This window comes from Oreochromis aureus, linkage group 17 (assembly GCF_013358895.1).
Source record: "Oreochromis aureus strain Israel breed Guangdong linkage group 17, ZZ_aureus, whole genome shotgun sequence".
In the NCBI taxonomy this organism is placed as follows: domain Eukaryota; kingdom Metazoa; phylum Chordata; class Actinopteri; order Cichliformes; family Cichlidae; genus Oreochromis; species Oreochromis aureus.
The window spans coordinates 918,794-933,990 of record NC_052958.1 but is presented as its reverse complement, the minus strand read 5'-3'; the positions used below and the strand labels follow the sequence as shown (position 1 = coordinate 933,990).

At 41.4% G+C, this 15,197-nt stretch overlaps 1 protein-coding gene across 1 annotated transcript in view; it reads right to left on the bottom strand.

Annotated features, from left to right (window-relative positions):
- arhgef39 (Rho guanine nucleotide exchange factor (GEF) 39) overlaps positions 1-15,197 on the bottom strand; it is a 63,503-nt gene that overhangs the window by 7,366 nt on the left and 40,940 nt on the right. The window contains exons 8-9 of the mRNA XM_031726302.2: positions 7,143-7,372; positions 1,338-1,426 (exon numbers count right to left, since the gene is read on the bottom strand). Coding sequence (XP_031582162.1) covers positions 1,338-1,426; positions 7,143-7,372 — 319 coding nt within the window. The remainder of the gene's footprint in view (positions 1-1,337; positions 1,427-7,142; positions 7,373-15,197) is intronic.

Sequence of the window (15,197 nt, the reverse complement as noted above, 5' to 3'; positions counted from 1 at the left end):
AGCACTTTGTCACCGTCTTTTAGGTTAAGGCCTCTAAGAAGCTAGCTACACAAATGTGACTGTGTGCTTGGTCAGGTTTTAAATACGTAGTGGGGACATTAACCTGGACTGCACCGTAGTCAAAAATCTAAAGTGGCTCAGACTATTGGGTTAAGTCCTGGTTTAAACCTGAAATTAGATTTAAGTCTGAGCTAGCTCAAGGGTGAGTGAATTATTTGTCATGGTTAGCATTATGCTAAGGGGCTAGGTGTGTAACAGCCATCAGGACAGCAAAACATGGTGTGTTTTATTAGCTGTTGATAAAAAGAAAAATTAGATACACACACAAAAAAAATCTTTTCTACAGCTACTAGTAATTGAAATCATGAAATCATAGCTAAGCAGTATGAGTGGAAATGTGGTGTTTTCCATCAGAAACACAGAGAAAATGAAAATTAATAAATTAATTAATTAAAAATAAACACAAAACTAATGAAACATAGCAGCATTAAACACTTTTTTGGTCATCAGTTAGAGCAATATCCAAAAGCCTCGGAGATGTCAGTCACGATACCCTGCAGTCTTTATTAAATCAATAATTCAGTTACGTATGGACAAGCACACACACCCTTCAGCCTTACACTACTCCCCAGCGGTGTGAGTGCTGTTGACCCCTGGTCCTCTCAGCCTGTCCTCTCCTCCGTCTTCCCCCACAGCTAATTACACTGCCTGGAGTTTAGAGCTGACAGCCTGTCTAGGCCCCCATCTGCTGCCTGGTCTGAGCTCTTTGACAGCCTCCCCTCTCTCCTAACTGACAAAGTGATAAACTAATTAGCCTGGCTGGGCACACCGAGGTCAGGGCCCTCACCATATCCAGTGGCTCCATATAGCAGGGCTGACCCAAGTCCTCCTCTAGAGAGCTGGGGCCAGGTAGGCTGGGAGTAGAATTACTAAGGTCTGATTGATTAATGCCAAGACGCTGTCTGAGAGACGGGCAGGCCTGAGGTACCAAAAACAGCCTGTGTTAAAGAATTGTTCCACACCTGTACAATCAAATGTTATCTGCTCATTATATACTGAAGTGCAACTGTGTTACATTTAACTGAAGTTCCTCTGATAAACTGTGACTAGGAGCAGTTATGAAAACTACTCATATTTTTGCAGTTCCCGACCTTAAAACAGACAAAGGACAGACTGTAAGATCTTCTGTTAAGGTTCATGTAAGAACCGGGTTTTGCTTCACTCTAGGGTTAGGGTTGTCATGGTTAATGTTACTTATATCAGGGTACCTTGCAGGTCCATGAGGATTCTTGCAGTTTAGATGCACAAACTCAAAGCAGATATCTGTCACAGTTTACCTGATAGCTGAACTCAGGCTTTGGTACCAGTTGTTGAGGTTCTCCTGGTTGCTGGACATCAGTAGCAGATTGGCTCTGGGGAAGGTCAACTGTGAAGAGATGAAATATGTTAAATGGTGCTTATATGGTGCTTTTCTCCTCTACACGAGCAATTGTACAACTCACATCATTCACCCGTTCACATAGGCACTTATTACTCTGGTTTTTCTGTCTAATGTTCAGAGAGCAACGTGGGGTTAATGCTATGCAGACTGAACCAGACGGGGATCAAACCACCAACCTGCCAATCAGCAGGTGACCTACTCTACCTTGGTGGCTTTACTCTTTATAATACACCAACTACGTGCCTCAAATCCAACTATGATTTCAAAATCTGACTGGGAACCAGTTCAGATAAAACTAAATCAGATCCCGATGCAATGGGAAGAAGAACGAAGAGTTTTGGTAGTACGGTGCATACGAGTGTTTGGAGAGCTGTTATGACATTATTAATACATCAGGTATATATTTACACACAACAGCAATGCAGGGAAGAAAAGCAGACCTCCTCATCTTATGTGTCACTGCAGCACCTCGTGCTCCAACACATTAAGGCTTCTGCTCTACATCTGCTTTTACTATGAAACATTGTGTAAAGACTGTAATCAGTATTCGAATAAATGCAAGGACAGAACAGCAGGTAGAAGATCTCACAATACATGTTTAACAATGAGGAACAAATGAGCTGTAAGGGTTTTGTATTTGTAGTCAGCCAGAGTGGCTGTTTGTGGTGTAGAAACCCAGAATGTGTTCATTCTGAATGCTTGTTAGTCCGGACGGTAACGAGCTACCGGATAACTGCAATGTTAAATCATCATATATGTCGTAGACATAACAGAGTGACTAAATGCAATATTGCAATACATTGCTCTCAATATTTATGACATCATGATGCAGTTAGTCTGCACACATACTGCGAGATAATCATCGACAATGGATCCCCAAACCTGTGCATCATAGGAGGAAAAAGTAGCCCTAAAAATACAGAAAGGCAAGAATTACTTGATCCTTATTTATCTGTACGCGTGTTTTTTAGGATGTTCTTAGGTCTTCTGCTGCAAAATTTGCCCATCATTGTCCTGTTGAGCAAGGCATGGGTTTACAGTAGATGTTGGTCCTAATGTGCTGCCAGCTGGTTCTAATACTTGATGAAGATGAGCTGCATGCGATAATGAATTTCTTCTCAGGCATCAAGGCTCTCAGTCATGATATAATAAGTTGTAAGTGTGGTAAGTCAGACTGGCATCAGAATCAGTTTACAGCAAAAAACCCTTAAATGTAAAACAACGTAACTGTGCTGGTATTTTTTGGCAACATTTATTGAGTTCACCAACTTTAACAGTTCATGAAGTTTGTCCCAGATTAAAAGCTTTTCTGTCATTCCACAGCATTGTGTACAATTACAGAGCAGTTCTTGCATTACAGACTTGCTGCGGGCAGATGAACCCTAAAAGCTGCACACTGGGCTGCAGTTGCAAAATAAAAGCTATAGGGGTCAACACAAACCAGCTAAAACCGTCTCCAGATCAGCTCCATACAAAGAAAACTGCTGCTGCATTTAAATCCTGACTGAATGTAAAATCCAGGCATCAATTAAACAAAGTAAACTAACAAAATCTAACAACCAATTTAGAGAAAACTGCATTGTTCTGGACAGTGTCTTCATAGCTCTTTCAGTCTTCTCTGTTCCGTATTGACAGGGCCTTCTTCCTATGAGTCAGTTATCAGTTCTCTTCTTCACGTTACTCAGTCCAGCTTCAGACTGTAGATGTTGAACAAATCGAAGGCTAAGCCCAAACAAAAGGTGCTTTCAGAGCAGCACAGTTACATCAGGAAAACCGTTTAAAGATCACAATTACACCTTCACCACCTTAAGAGCCTTTAACATTTATCTGCAGATACTAGTAGCTTGTTGAGCTCTGTTATATCCACGTGTATTGTGACAGAACTTTAGCCAGTACAGAGGAGATTACAGCTCATCAGACAATGATGATCGACTCTTATTAGACATTAAGACTTCAAACGCACCATCATCAAAAGCAGCAAGTTCATTGAAAGGGGCCGGACTAAGTGCTGCATGATATTAGGCACTCACCGCTCGGGGAGGGGTGGTTACTTATGCACAAATAGATTCCACTTCTGTCGAGATGTCGTAATTAGGAATTTGTCAGGAAATCTGACCCTCTTAGGTAGAAATGACTTTGTATAATACAGCAGCGCCTCATCACTGCACATAATTTAGCTTGATTATTTATACATCAAAGAGAATCTGTCAGGGATGTGGGAAAATATTCAAGTAATGAGAGGATATTAGCAGTAGGAGGGGAGCAGAGGGGAGAGGATACAGAAAGCCGACATATTCGGAAAGAAAGACACAAAACGAAGAGAAAAATGGACGTCAAGCCACAAATAACACCCGGCGGGGGAGGGGGACTGGAAATTTTAATAAAACGTTTTAGGTTTTTTTGTTTTTTCCAACACTTAGCATATAGATTGCCATGACATTTACAGCTGTCAAATTTAATTTGACTTTAATACTTCATGGCCCTGTATAAGGAGGGCCCCGGTGTGCTGACAGTCTTTTTCCTCGAGTTCACGTAGGGATCAATAATGTGTCCTTATGAGGAATTACGCGTAATGCTATCGAGTATGCGTTTGGGCCTCCGTGGTATAAGAGGCTAATGAAATGCCATTTCTGCCATTAGATAACATGCAACGGGACGGTCACAGAGCGGCGACAGGCTGGAGGAAGATGTATTTACTGGAGGCCCAGAGGAGATGGATCTGTAGCTTAATCTGATCCAGCAACTGAGGTAGCAGCAGGCGCCCATCACTACACTCCTCAGTCCTTAAAACACACACGCACGCACTCCATGTAACACAGCTGTGAGTGTAATCTCTCCATCAGTTTCCTTTTCATTAGTCTGTTGAAGGATGATTTTAATTCTCAGGGCTTTTAACTGTGAAGTCTGGCCTGGTCATGACAATCTGTCACACGGCCATCACATCACTGCAACTCTGCTCTGTATGAATATTTGATCATTTTCACTGCATACTCTCACAAAATATAAAAAACTACAAGTAATCAGCATTAAAGTAGTATTTAGAAAAAATGCTGTTTTCCTTCTAGACGCCACTGAATCAGGATTTCTGAGAAGACGAATGAACTGGCTCAATGTCCTCAAACAATTGTTTCTCTTTGATTTAAAGGCACATCCAAATATAAAACCTTATACTGCCGACTAACTGAGCGCCGCTGCGTATTCCAAACTTTTACTCACCGTCTGCTTAGTCGGGATGGAACTGAGAACTGGTTCCCAGTAGTCCATCAAGTTGGAATCGTTAGCCGGCTCGCCTTAGCCTATCACTTTAGCTTATTGATTCCAGTTGCACTTGTGCTGATTTCAGTTTGTTTGCTGGAGGAAAACAGTCGCGCAGTCTAAAATATGGCAGCGTGAATATGGACCAAACTTTTATTTTTATTGCACAAGTGCACACACAACTAACACATATATCTCATATTTAATCATCTGTACATGAAACCCTACACAGACTTTTTGCCCGTATTCATCTTGTTGTGTATGATGGATGTTTTCCCATTTGTAACATTTGATACATTCAGTTTAAAACCTGATGGCATGTTGGCTGAGCACTGACAACAGCTCCATTGACTCTATAAATAAATGAAAAATAAATGAAACCTGAGATGCTCCCGTGCCTTTACTGACTGCTATCACATGATAACAAATAACAAAGGATAACCAAAGAGGATCCCCCCCCATAAAGAAGTAAACTGGTTAATTTTTTTGTCTGGCTCAGGAGTATCAAACTCATTTTACATCGTGGGCCACAAACAGCCCGCTGGACCAGCGACGCTCTGCTTTGTGTCTGTGTAGATGAAGTCACACATTTAACTGATGATGAAGAAACAGCTGCTGTGACAAAGAGAGAAATCTGTCTGCACGACTCTTTATAAATGTGTAAAATTACAGAAAGTTACAAGTTTTTTAAACTGTAGTTGAAACTGTATATAGTTTATTTTATGTAATATTCAGTACTTAACTGTACATTTGAGTCTTTTTCAAGAAGGTGATTTTTTATTCATGTTACTTCTACCGGGCAGAACACATGAGGTCTCTACAAATGTGAAACTTTTTGTCCTCCACAGCGGAAAATGGCTAAAAATAAAACGTGTATCACGGGTTTATCCAGCTCCTACTTTTATACATTCTGCACTCATCCTTTCAGTCTCCAGTATCATTGAAATGCAGCCAGACGCTGCTCGTTTGAGGTTTGCATTTAAATCCGGCTCCCCGTCTCTCTGCGTACCTGGCCTGTACCACTGCACTTGCTGTCTTTGGAACGTCTGACCCCTTTCCTTCTTTCACATAGTGGTATGATCCCAGTCTGCCATTGGCCGCATGGCGTGTCCATTAAAATAAAGTCCCACAGGGCTGAAGGTTTGACTTCCACGTACCGAGGGCCCATTAATAACTGCTGTATGAAATTATCTCGTGGGCCGGACATAACTGTATCCACATCCAGCCCGTGGACTTAAGTTTGACGTCCCCGGTCTGGTTTTAATGTTGTAGATCCATCAGCCCCACTGTATGCTACCAGTTCTGTGACAAATGAGCTTTACTGACAGAAAACATGCAAAAATGCTTCTAACAAGCTGAACAGACAGCAGTGGACAGCACAATCATCAGACGTAGCTGCTCTGGATCACAGGGAAGCACATTAGCAGCGCTGCATAAAGAGCTCTTTGAGCAAGAGCCTATCAGCTGAAATGAATATTGATACCATGCAGCACTGGCACTAAACACTCACTGCATAAACGCTTTGGTTCCTTGCTCAATGACGCGCAACTCCTTCCTTTGAATGTTTCATGACAGCAGCTACATCATTTAGACACAATTTGTCAGCAAGCAGCTGTACAGAGACCTGCAAGATGGATAGACTGAGAAACACATTCAAAGTTCAACTTTTGGGCTACTTCAACAAGGATTAGAGGTGATTAGGGAGGAGAGGAGGAGGAACAACACAGGTCTCCTCCAACACGCAGAACTAAATGACATTTAATGGAGCGAGGCTTGAAAACATTCAGGAAGCTTCTTATTTTTACACATTATACCACTAATCATCGAGGCAGTTTAAGTAAGACAAATCAAAGCTACATACGTCAAAAGTGGAAATTAAATAATGCCTCTGCTAAAGAGTCACTCATGTGTACCCTGAAATCAGTGAACAGATGTCTCCCCACCTGCCCAAGAAAACAGACAGCGTGTTTTCTTTCCAAGTTCAGCTTTTCCCAATATTTGGAAAATGGAAGATGGAAATGGTGGGGCACTTTTGTTGGAGGTCTTTTCGTTAGAAACACACGGAGAGCTCAATTCTACAATAAGAACGATGTTTCCATAACTCTTAAAGGCCACCATCATGATGATGTTATGACAGCACAGTGAGGATTTACATAATAATGGGGAAATGGTTCATATTATGGGGGACTGTATCTGTAATATGTGATGACTGTAATAGTTGAACAGGTGAGGTTATAGTTTTTGTTAAAAGCCTTGAATTAAAGCTGAAAGTCTGAACTTCAATTGCATCTTAATTGTAATAATGTAAACAGGCAACATGACAAAAGTTGTGTCGTTTTCCATAATCCTTACAAGCCCTAACTGTAAGAAGATACCGTTTATACAACTGTTGAGGCTGAGCCCTCTCTACTGGCTTTTCAGTGATTAATAGCTGGCAGACACTTACACTGAGCAGGCCTCCCTGGCTCCTTGTATGGCCAAACACCTTCTCTACGGTGCAGTCCTGCAGTGGATAGGCGTGCTCGGCAGTAAACTTCTGTCCACTGGTGGAATGTAGGGAGCTGCAACGCTTGACCTGTAGCAGCATGTCGGAGAACAGGAAGAACATTTTAGGCTTGGCCTCTGCACCCTTTGGCGGGACCACCTTCAGCCAGCCCTCGCAGATGTACCACCTCCCTGTGACAGGAGTAAGAACAAACAGAAAACAATATTATAAACATATACATCCATCCTGCAGGCCACATTTGGCCCTTTGTTTGTCCATGACCAGTTTGCACAGGGTCAGTGCGAACTTGGGATTTAAACATAAACATGTATTCATTAACAGAGCCATAGGAGGCCACATGCCAGCATACTCGTAGTGCAGGTCCCAAGGCTGGATAAATAGGGAGGGTTACATCGCATTCATCATGAATGAGTGGATCTGTCAGGGCCTGGGTGCTGTTGGCCAGCAGGGTGCTGAAACTTTGTTACCGCTGGCAAAAGACAAAGAAAGAGGCAGGGGAAAGGTGTGTCAGGAGGAAGCAGGAGAGAAGAAATGCAGGAGTGTGGAGGTGCGAGTAGGGACTTTAAAGCCTGCTAACATGCTAAACACAAATTCTATCGTTCAACTATACAACTTCTCAAAAGATTAGAGATGAATATAAACTAAAGTGGCACTTGAACACCATGAAATATTTGGGTGTAACCTTGACAATTTCCACCTTCTACAGATCATTAGAAGAAGATAGACAGGACACAACCTTTTACCTTAAAAAGAAATGGGAAGCTGAACTGACCATAAATATAACAGAGAAGGAATGTGTGAAATACAACACAGCACAACGAATTCGCCGTTGTGGAGGGAATTTTGCTGGAACATTTTGACGCGTTTTTTCATGACACCCAAAATTAAAAGTAAACAGATCTCAAGTCCACAGAAATGTTGGAGACTGTGTGGAGAAACAGAAGCTGATCACTCACATGTATTCTGGAAGTGCATAAAAATAAAAAAGTATTGGGAAGACCTTAAAATGACCATGGATAATATTTTGGGTCATGCACTCCCAAACACCTGTCAAGTGATGTACCTTGGAAACATAAAGGAACAGATACAAAAGGAGGACTTATATCTAGTAAAAATAATTCTAGCTGCAACAACGAAGCAATCACAAAGAAGTGGTTACACCCAGACCCTCCCACTCAACAAGATTGGATTAGGATTGTAGAAGGTATCTCAGAGATGGAAAAAATAACATTCAATATTAGACTGATGGGATGTAAATATGATAGAGAATGGAGGAAGTGGAAAGATAAAAAGAAATTTGCATGTGATAGAAGGTGGAAAAAGAAATGTAAACTCCAGACTGTTTGTTTGTTTGTAATTTTCTTTACTGTATCATTTTCAATGTTAACTAAAACTAATAAAAATTAAAGTTGAAAAAAATAAAGCCTGCTAACTTGACGGAGAGAAAGAAGGCAGATATGATGTGCATGCAGGAGACATGGAAGCGAGGTGGATTCAAGCTGTTCTAGCATGGTGTAGATAGCACGTGACATAGAGTAGGGTTAACCTTAAAAGAACAGTATGCAAATAGTTTTGGCAAAGTGAAGAAAGCGTTAGTCAGGATCACTTTGAAGGTGGAAATCAAAGAGCTGATTTTGAATGTTGTCAGTGTATATGGCTCTCAGGCTGGCTGTCAGAGTAGCAGACTTCAATGGACATATAGATAAAGGGAACAGAGGTGATAATGAGGTGTTGGGTGGCCATGGTGCTAAGGAGAGAAATGCAGAAGGACATGGATTACATGGTAATGGATTTTGTGAAAAAGATGGAAATGGTTGTGGTCAAGACATTTTAAGAAGTCAGAAGAACATAGGTGACATATAACAACAAAGGAAGGTGCACAAAGGTAGGGCTGCTCAATTAATCGAATTTTAATCTCGATTACGATCTGGGTTTTCAACGATCATTAAAAATGACTGAGCCGATTATTAGCACCTCCCTCGTGCTTTACTCTCGCGCTGCTCCGTGTGGCAAATCGAGCGCACCTCTCTGCGTTTCGAACACGCGTCACAAGAGGACCCGAGGGAAGCTCGGAAAGCTAAGCAGAAGTTATTTGGAGAGGAGAGGATAATGGCTGCTGAAGAAAGAATGCCGTTGGTTGAAAAGAGGTAAAACGACTTCAGTGGTGTGGAAACCAATGTTCCCTCTAAGCTGCGCACGTGCGCAATTGCGCACTGCTGGCACGGTCTCTGCGCACAGAAAATCTGCGTTGCGCACGAAAAAATCTAACCTGAATTGAAATTAAAATTAAAACTTTAACAATTTTGTTTTGCAGTGTTAGTCAGTAAGTGACTGGCTGCTCCTGTATGGGATTAGAACGATGCCACCTTATCCCATAGTCCAGCCAATAATGCGATTCACATTCGTATATACGCAGCCAATCAACGTCGTTGACAGGCTATGACAGCGTCCTTATGTGCCGACACCGGTGTTTTAGCTAGCAAAGCGGCGTGGCTGACGTGGAGTGAAGCCACATTAATGACAACGTGTCCAACCATTGGAGATGTGAGCAGGACAGACGGAACAACTGACGGAAAAAGTGTGGACTTTATACCAGTTTTTAAATTGTGTTGATCGGCCACGTAAAACCAGAGTTATGATGAAAATATCTGCAATGTTTGGTTTTCTTCCTGAAACTATCGTTGTTTATATTTACTGCGGGGAGAAACGGTAAAAACGGCGTTTTATAAGGAAAACGCTCGAAAGCCTGTGAGCAAAAACAAAACCAAAAAACCCCCACCCTTTCCTATTGGTCGAAAAAAGTACCGTGTCGACCAATCAAAAAATGATATGGCAACGTGGCATCTAGTTGTTAAGAAACGGGGAAGTTTTAGGAGGACGGCGGTGTTCTGAGATGTGAGAGATTTGAGACGTTTAGCGCAAATCTTGTGTAGTTAGTGTGTAGTTAGTGTGTAGTGTAGTCAATAGTTTTGTTGTGTGTGTCAGAACAATGAGGCGGCTGCTGAATGTTACAGGTGTTACAGCAGTGATACATCTCCTGTTGTCAGGCCTGCAGGTATCAGGCTGTTGTTCTCCTTTCTTTCCTTTAAACTGAAAGAAATATAAGACTGGAAAGTGGTGGCAGGTAGACAGCGTTGGATGTTTGTAGGATGACTGCAGAAATCAAGAAGAGGAAGCTGAGACAGACGGGTTCAAGGTGGGGTGAGATTACATCAGAGATCTACTCTGGGTCACTTTCTGTTTGCAGTGGTGATGCACAGATTGGCAGATGAGGTCAGGCAGGAGTATTAGTGGCCTATGTTAACTGCAGATGAGAGTGTAGGGAGCAGACTGAAGAGAGCCTGAAGATGTGGAGGTATGCTCTGAAGAGAAGAGGAATGAAATCAGAATCAGCAAGACAGAATATGTGCGTGAACGGGGGAGACGGGTTTACCAACAGGCATGCAAGGAACAGAGGTAGAGAAACTAGATGAGTTTAAATACCTGGGGTCAACCAGCTAAAGAGATGGACAGTGCACAAGAAATCTGAATCGCCATTACGGCACTAAACATGCAGCGAAATACACAAACCTGACTAACGCAGAGCGAGAAGAGACATCTGAACCTTTGCAACAATACTGCAAAAGCAACAACAGCTTTTTTACCAAGCATTACAGACCCAGGGATGAAGAAGTCAAAACCAACTTTGGGATTTCACACAAAATAACAAGAAGCAGTAAGCTATTCTTAAATAGTTTACTAATCTGGTGGCCTTTGCATTTCTACAGGGTGGGCCATTTATATGGATACACCGTAATAAAATGGGAATGGTTGGTGATATTAAAGTCCTGTTTGTGGCACATTAGTATATGTGAGGGGGCAAACTCCTCAAGATGGGTGGTGACCATGGTGGCCATTTAGAAGTCGGCTATCTTGGATACAACTTTTGTTTTTTTCAATAGGAAGAGGGCCATGTGACACATCAAACTTATTGGTAATGTCACAAGAAAAACAATGCTGTGCTTGGTTTCAATGTAGCTTTATTCTTTCATGAGTTATTTACAAGTTTCTCTTTGTTCACAGCCATTGACATGTCGAAGAGGTTAACACGTGAGGAGCGGATCGAAATTGTGTTGATATCTGGTGAACGCAGTAACCGGGTCATTGCAGCAGATTTCAATGCAAGACACCCTACGAGACCACCCATCTCCCAGGCTACAGTTAGCAAACTGCTTGCTAAGTTTCGTGAAACTGGTTCAGTGTTGGATTTGCCAAAATGCGGACGCAAGAAAACTGTCACTAATGAAGAAACATCAGTGGCTGTCCTAGCTTCATTCAGCAAGAGCCCACAGCGTAGCACTCGCCGCATGTCACTGGAGAGTGGCATTAGTCGAACATCCCTTCGGCGGATATTAGCTACTCACAAATGGCACCCTTACAAACTCCCAAACTTCATTAGAGCACGACACACAATCACAGACTGTTTTTTTTTGCATTTTGAATCACTATTCCAGTAGTGTAGTAGTAGCATCACTGAGCTGTTGGTCCTATTCGGAGTCACAAACATTCTCTGGGGTGAACGAGTCCACATACAGATCCTCTCTCGGTGTCATCGGCTCTCCTCTGTATTTCCACCTCAGACACTGAACCTGACTGTAATAAACTCACTCAAACATAAAGCAGACTAGATTTCTTGCTAAAAACCAAATAAACTGAAAAGCTGCTGATGAAGAAGTTATACAAGCAAGATAGCAAAAACACTTTCAGACTTCTCACATCCACATTTAGTTTCCAATTGTTTTTCAGAATATTGATTATATATTGATAAAACACTGAAAATGGTAAGAATAACCATTTTTACTGAGTCTATTTCACAGTTTCATTGCCTAATTGTGTTACCAGGAGCAGTTTTAGTATTTTTTGGTGCAGCTCTTCATAACAGGCCCAGTTTCTCATATGGCCATTTGGAAAAATCATTGCCCACTACTGGTTTTACCCTGTGACATTTATAAAGACTGCTCTGACTACTTTTAATAATAAATTTGCTAGAAATAAGTTTATTTTGACCCATGGCTATCTTTGAACACTGACTGTGAACAGTTATCCCCAGTGTATTTATATAGTGCCAATCACAACAACAGTCACCTCAAGCCTCAAACTCTGTGCAGCACATCAATTTCATGCTATTGGAACCATGTTAAACTGCATTGTCCCTCTTAAGTAGATAAACTGAAATTGTAATTCGAGGCACTTTATATTGTAGTGTAAAGACCCCATAATCTTAGAAAGAAAACTACAACAATATTTTGCCTTCTACAACAAGAAGGCCGAGTAATTTCTAGTATTTCGGTGTGGTCGCTGAGGAAAACTCATCTCTTTCACTATGATTGGCAGCAGGATGCTGATAGCTAATAAGCAAGCAGGGCTGACATTTGGATATATAAGTTTAAAATTTATCCTGAGTCCAGGGCATTTTTGTAATTGCCCGAGCAAATAGCCTGTGATTGCAGTGAGCCCGAGTGGCCGAAGCTGTGCCTCTGGGGCTCGGAGAGGACAATTTCAGCTACAGACAAGTCCAGTGAGATTAAGTGGCTGGGCCGAGTGGGGATCAAATTGCTTTTAAAATGCCAAAATCTCAAACAGAAAAACAGTCAAGACACATGCTATGACACTTTGTGGTGTTGTGTGAAGACTGGAGAAGTGGTTTTGATAATTTGATTAAATCTAATTTACGTAAAATCTTATACATAACATAAACTGAAAACAATAAAATCATTTTAATAAGTTTAACAAAGAAAATCAGCAGAATCATAAACTGAAACAGCTGATTACAAAAACAATGACTGACTTTAGCGGTATTCACTCGGAAAACAATCTAAGGAAAAAGAAGAAAGAGCAGAGAAGGACAAGAACAAACGTGCTCTGAAGGGAAAAATAAAGACCCACTTATCAAACCAGCCTAGGTCTTTCTTCCAAAATTTTTGCTCGAGTGCAAATAATCCCTTTAATGTGTATCAGCAAAATAGACTCATTCTCCACTCATTCTTAGCCTCAGATCTCTAAAAAAATTTAACTCACAGATGCTGGACACTTTTTCCATGTGGTAAATTGGACGGTACAGGTTTATCTTCCAACAGCCATAAGCAGAGGATTGTAATGGTTCGCCATTTTGGGGCTGGGTTTTGTTGTTCTTGTTTTTTTTCTCCTTTGTCCCTTATAATCATTTGCGGATCGATCTGCCAGGCTGGCTTGACATTCTTGCCCCACATTGGGGCGGAGTCTTCCTGGCAGTTGTCCTTCCCGCACCTGTTCTAACGCCTCTTTTCCACAAGCAACCACTTGGCCCAGCTTGGTTTGGCCTGACTTTTAGTGTTCAAAGAGTATTATTGTAGGATCTTAAAACATAAAGCACCTTGAGGTGACTGTTGTTGTGATTTGGCGCTATATAAAAAAATTGAATTGAAGAAGTTGACCTATTTCACTTAAAATTTGAACTGGTCATAAGATTTTCTTTTTGCCATTTTGTAGTCACACCATGTTATGAAGCTTTTAGCACAACTTAGTAAATGCATATCAGTGTTCTACTGAATGTTATCAGTCTTAATAAGTCAGCAATATCAGTCTGCAATAAGTTAATCGATTCGCACTACAACCTGGTTTGCCTCTTATCTGTAGTTATTTATATTTAATTTAATAACTGTACAGTACTCTGTTTATAGTAACCATTGTCCATTGTAAATATGTAAGAAAAAATTGTGTATGTTTCTGTTCTGTGTCCTGTGTACTGTTTGTTTGTATATGTGTCTTTCTGGCTGCTGTTACAACCAAATTTCCCCTTGTGGGACAATTAAAGGATTATTCTATTCTATTCTATTCTATTAATTCTTGCTTAGGTAGTCATGTGTAACCAGTGTCCAGTACGCTGAAACTGTATCCTGTAGGGTTGGGCGATATGTAAAAATTTTCCAACCGACAATCGTCAGTCCAATAATCAACGTTGGGCGATATATTCACTCACGCGCAGACTTTTTGATGTAATCATGCACGGACTGATTTGCGTGTTTACAACACAGAAGGAGTCCAAACATGGACGAACTAATTTCCCCAAAAAACAAAAACAAAAAATGCTGAAATGCGGTCATGATGAATAAAATTTTTAACGTGCCAACCGGTCTGGAGCGCAGAACAAACTTTGGACAAACTGCCGAAATGCGTTGACAGAGACATTTCAGGGATTTTGACTCAGTCTGTGATCCAGATGGGTTAATTGTTAATCGCGTTAGTCGTGATGACAGCGCGTTAACGCTGACAGCACTAAAAAAATATAAAGTCGCCAATTTGGGATTTCTTTGGCTTTAAACCAGATGAAAGAGGTAAACCTGAGGATGTAACCAAAGCGGTGTGCCGCTTGTGCAGACGTGTAGTGCGAGCAAAGGACTCGAACACGACTAACTTGCATGAGCATGCACGTGTCCACCATCCGGCTGAGTCTGCTAGGCTATCAGCAGCTTCTGCAGCAACAAGCATCTGGGCGCGCTCTGAGGAGGGGGCACTTGCTCGCAGTTGACTACTTCTAGCTCCATCATTATTAGCAAACTTACTCATGGGCAAATAAATAAATAAATCACCCTTGTAAAAACTATCGATGATAACCTCAGCCTATCATCGATAGTTGATATATTCATCCAATCGCCCAACCCTAGTATCCTGTACATCGGATGTGTCCGAGGCCAGGAGAATAACAGACTGAGCAGATTGAGGGCAAGTCAGGGTTAGTATTGGTGGGTGTGTCGAGTCCACAGGTACTTTATCCTCATTGTTTGGCAATGCCCAGTGTTGGGGGCATTGTGCTAAGCTGCACTGAAATCTAAGGAATTGTTGAATGCAAGAGCAGAAAGATTGAACAATACTACAGCTGTCAAGTCAGTAAAATATCAAAGTAATCAATCAAATCGCAGATATAATTCATAACATGTATTTTTGTATAACAATGGATATTGAAACATAAATGGAGAC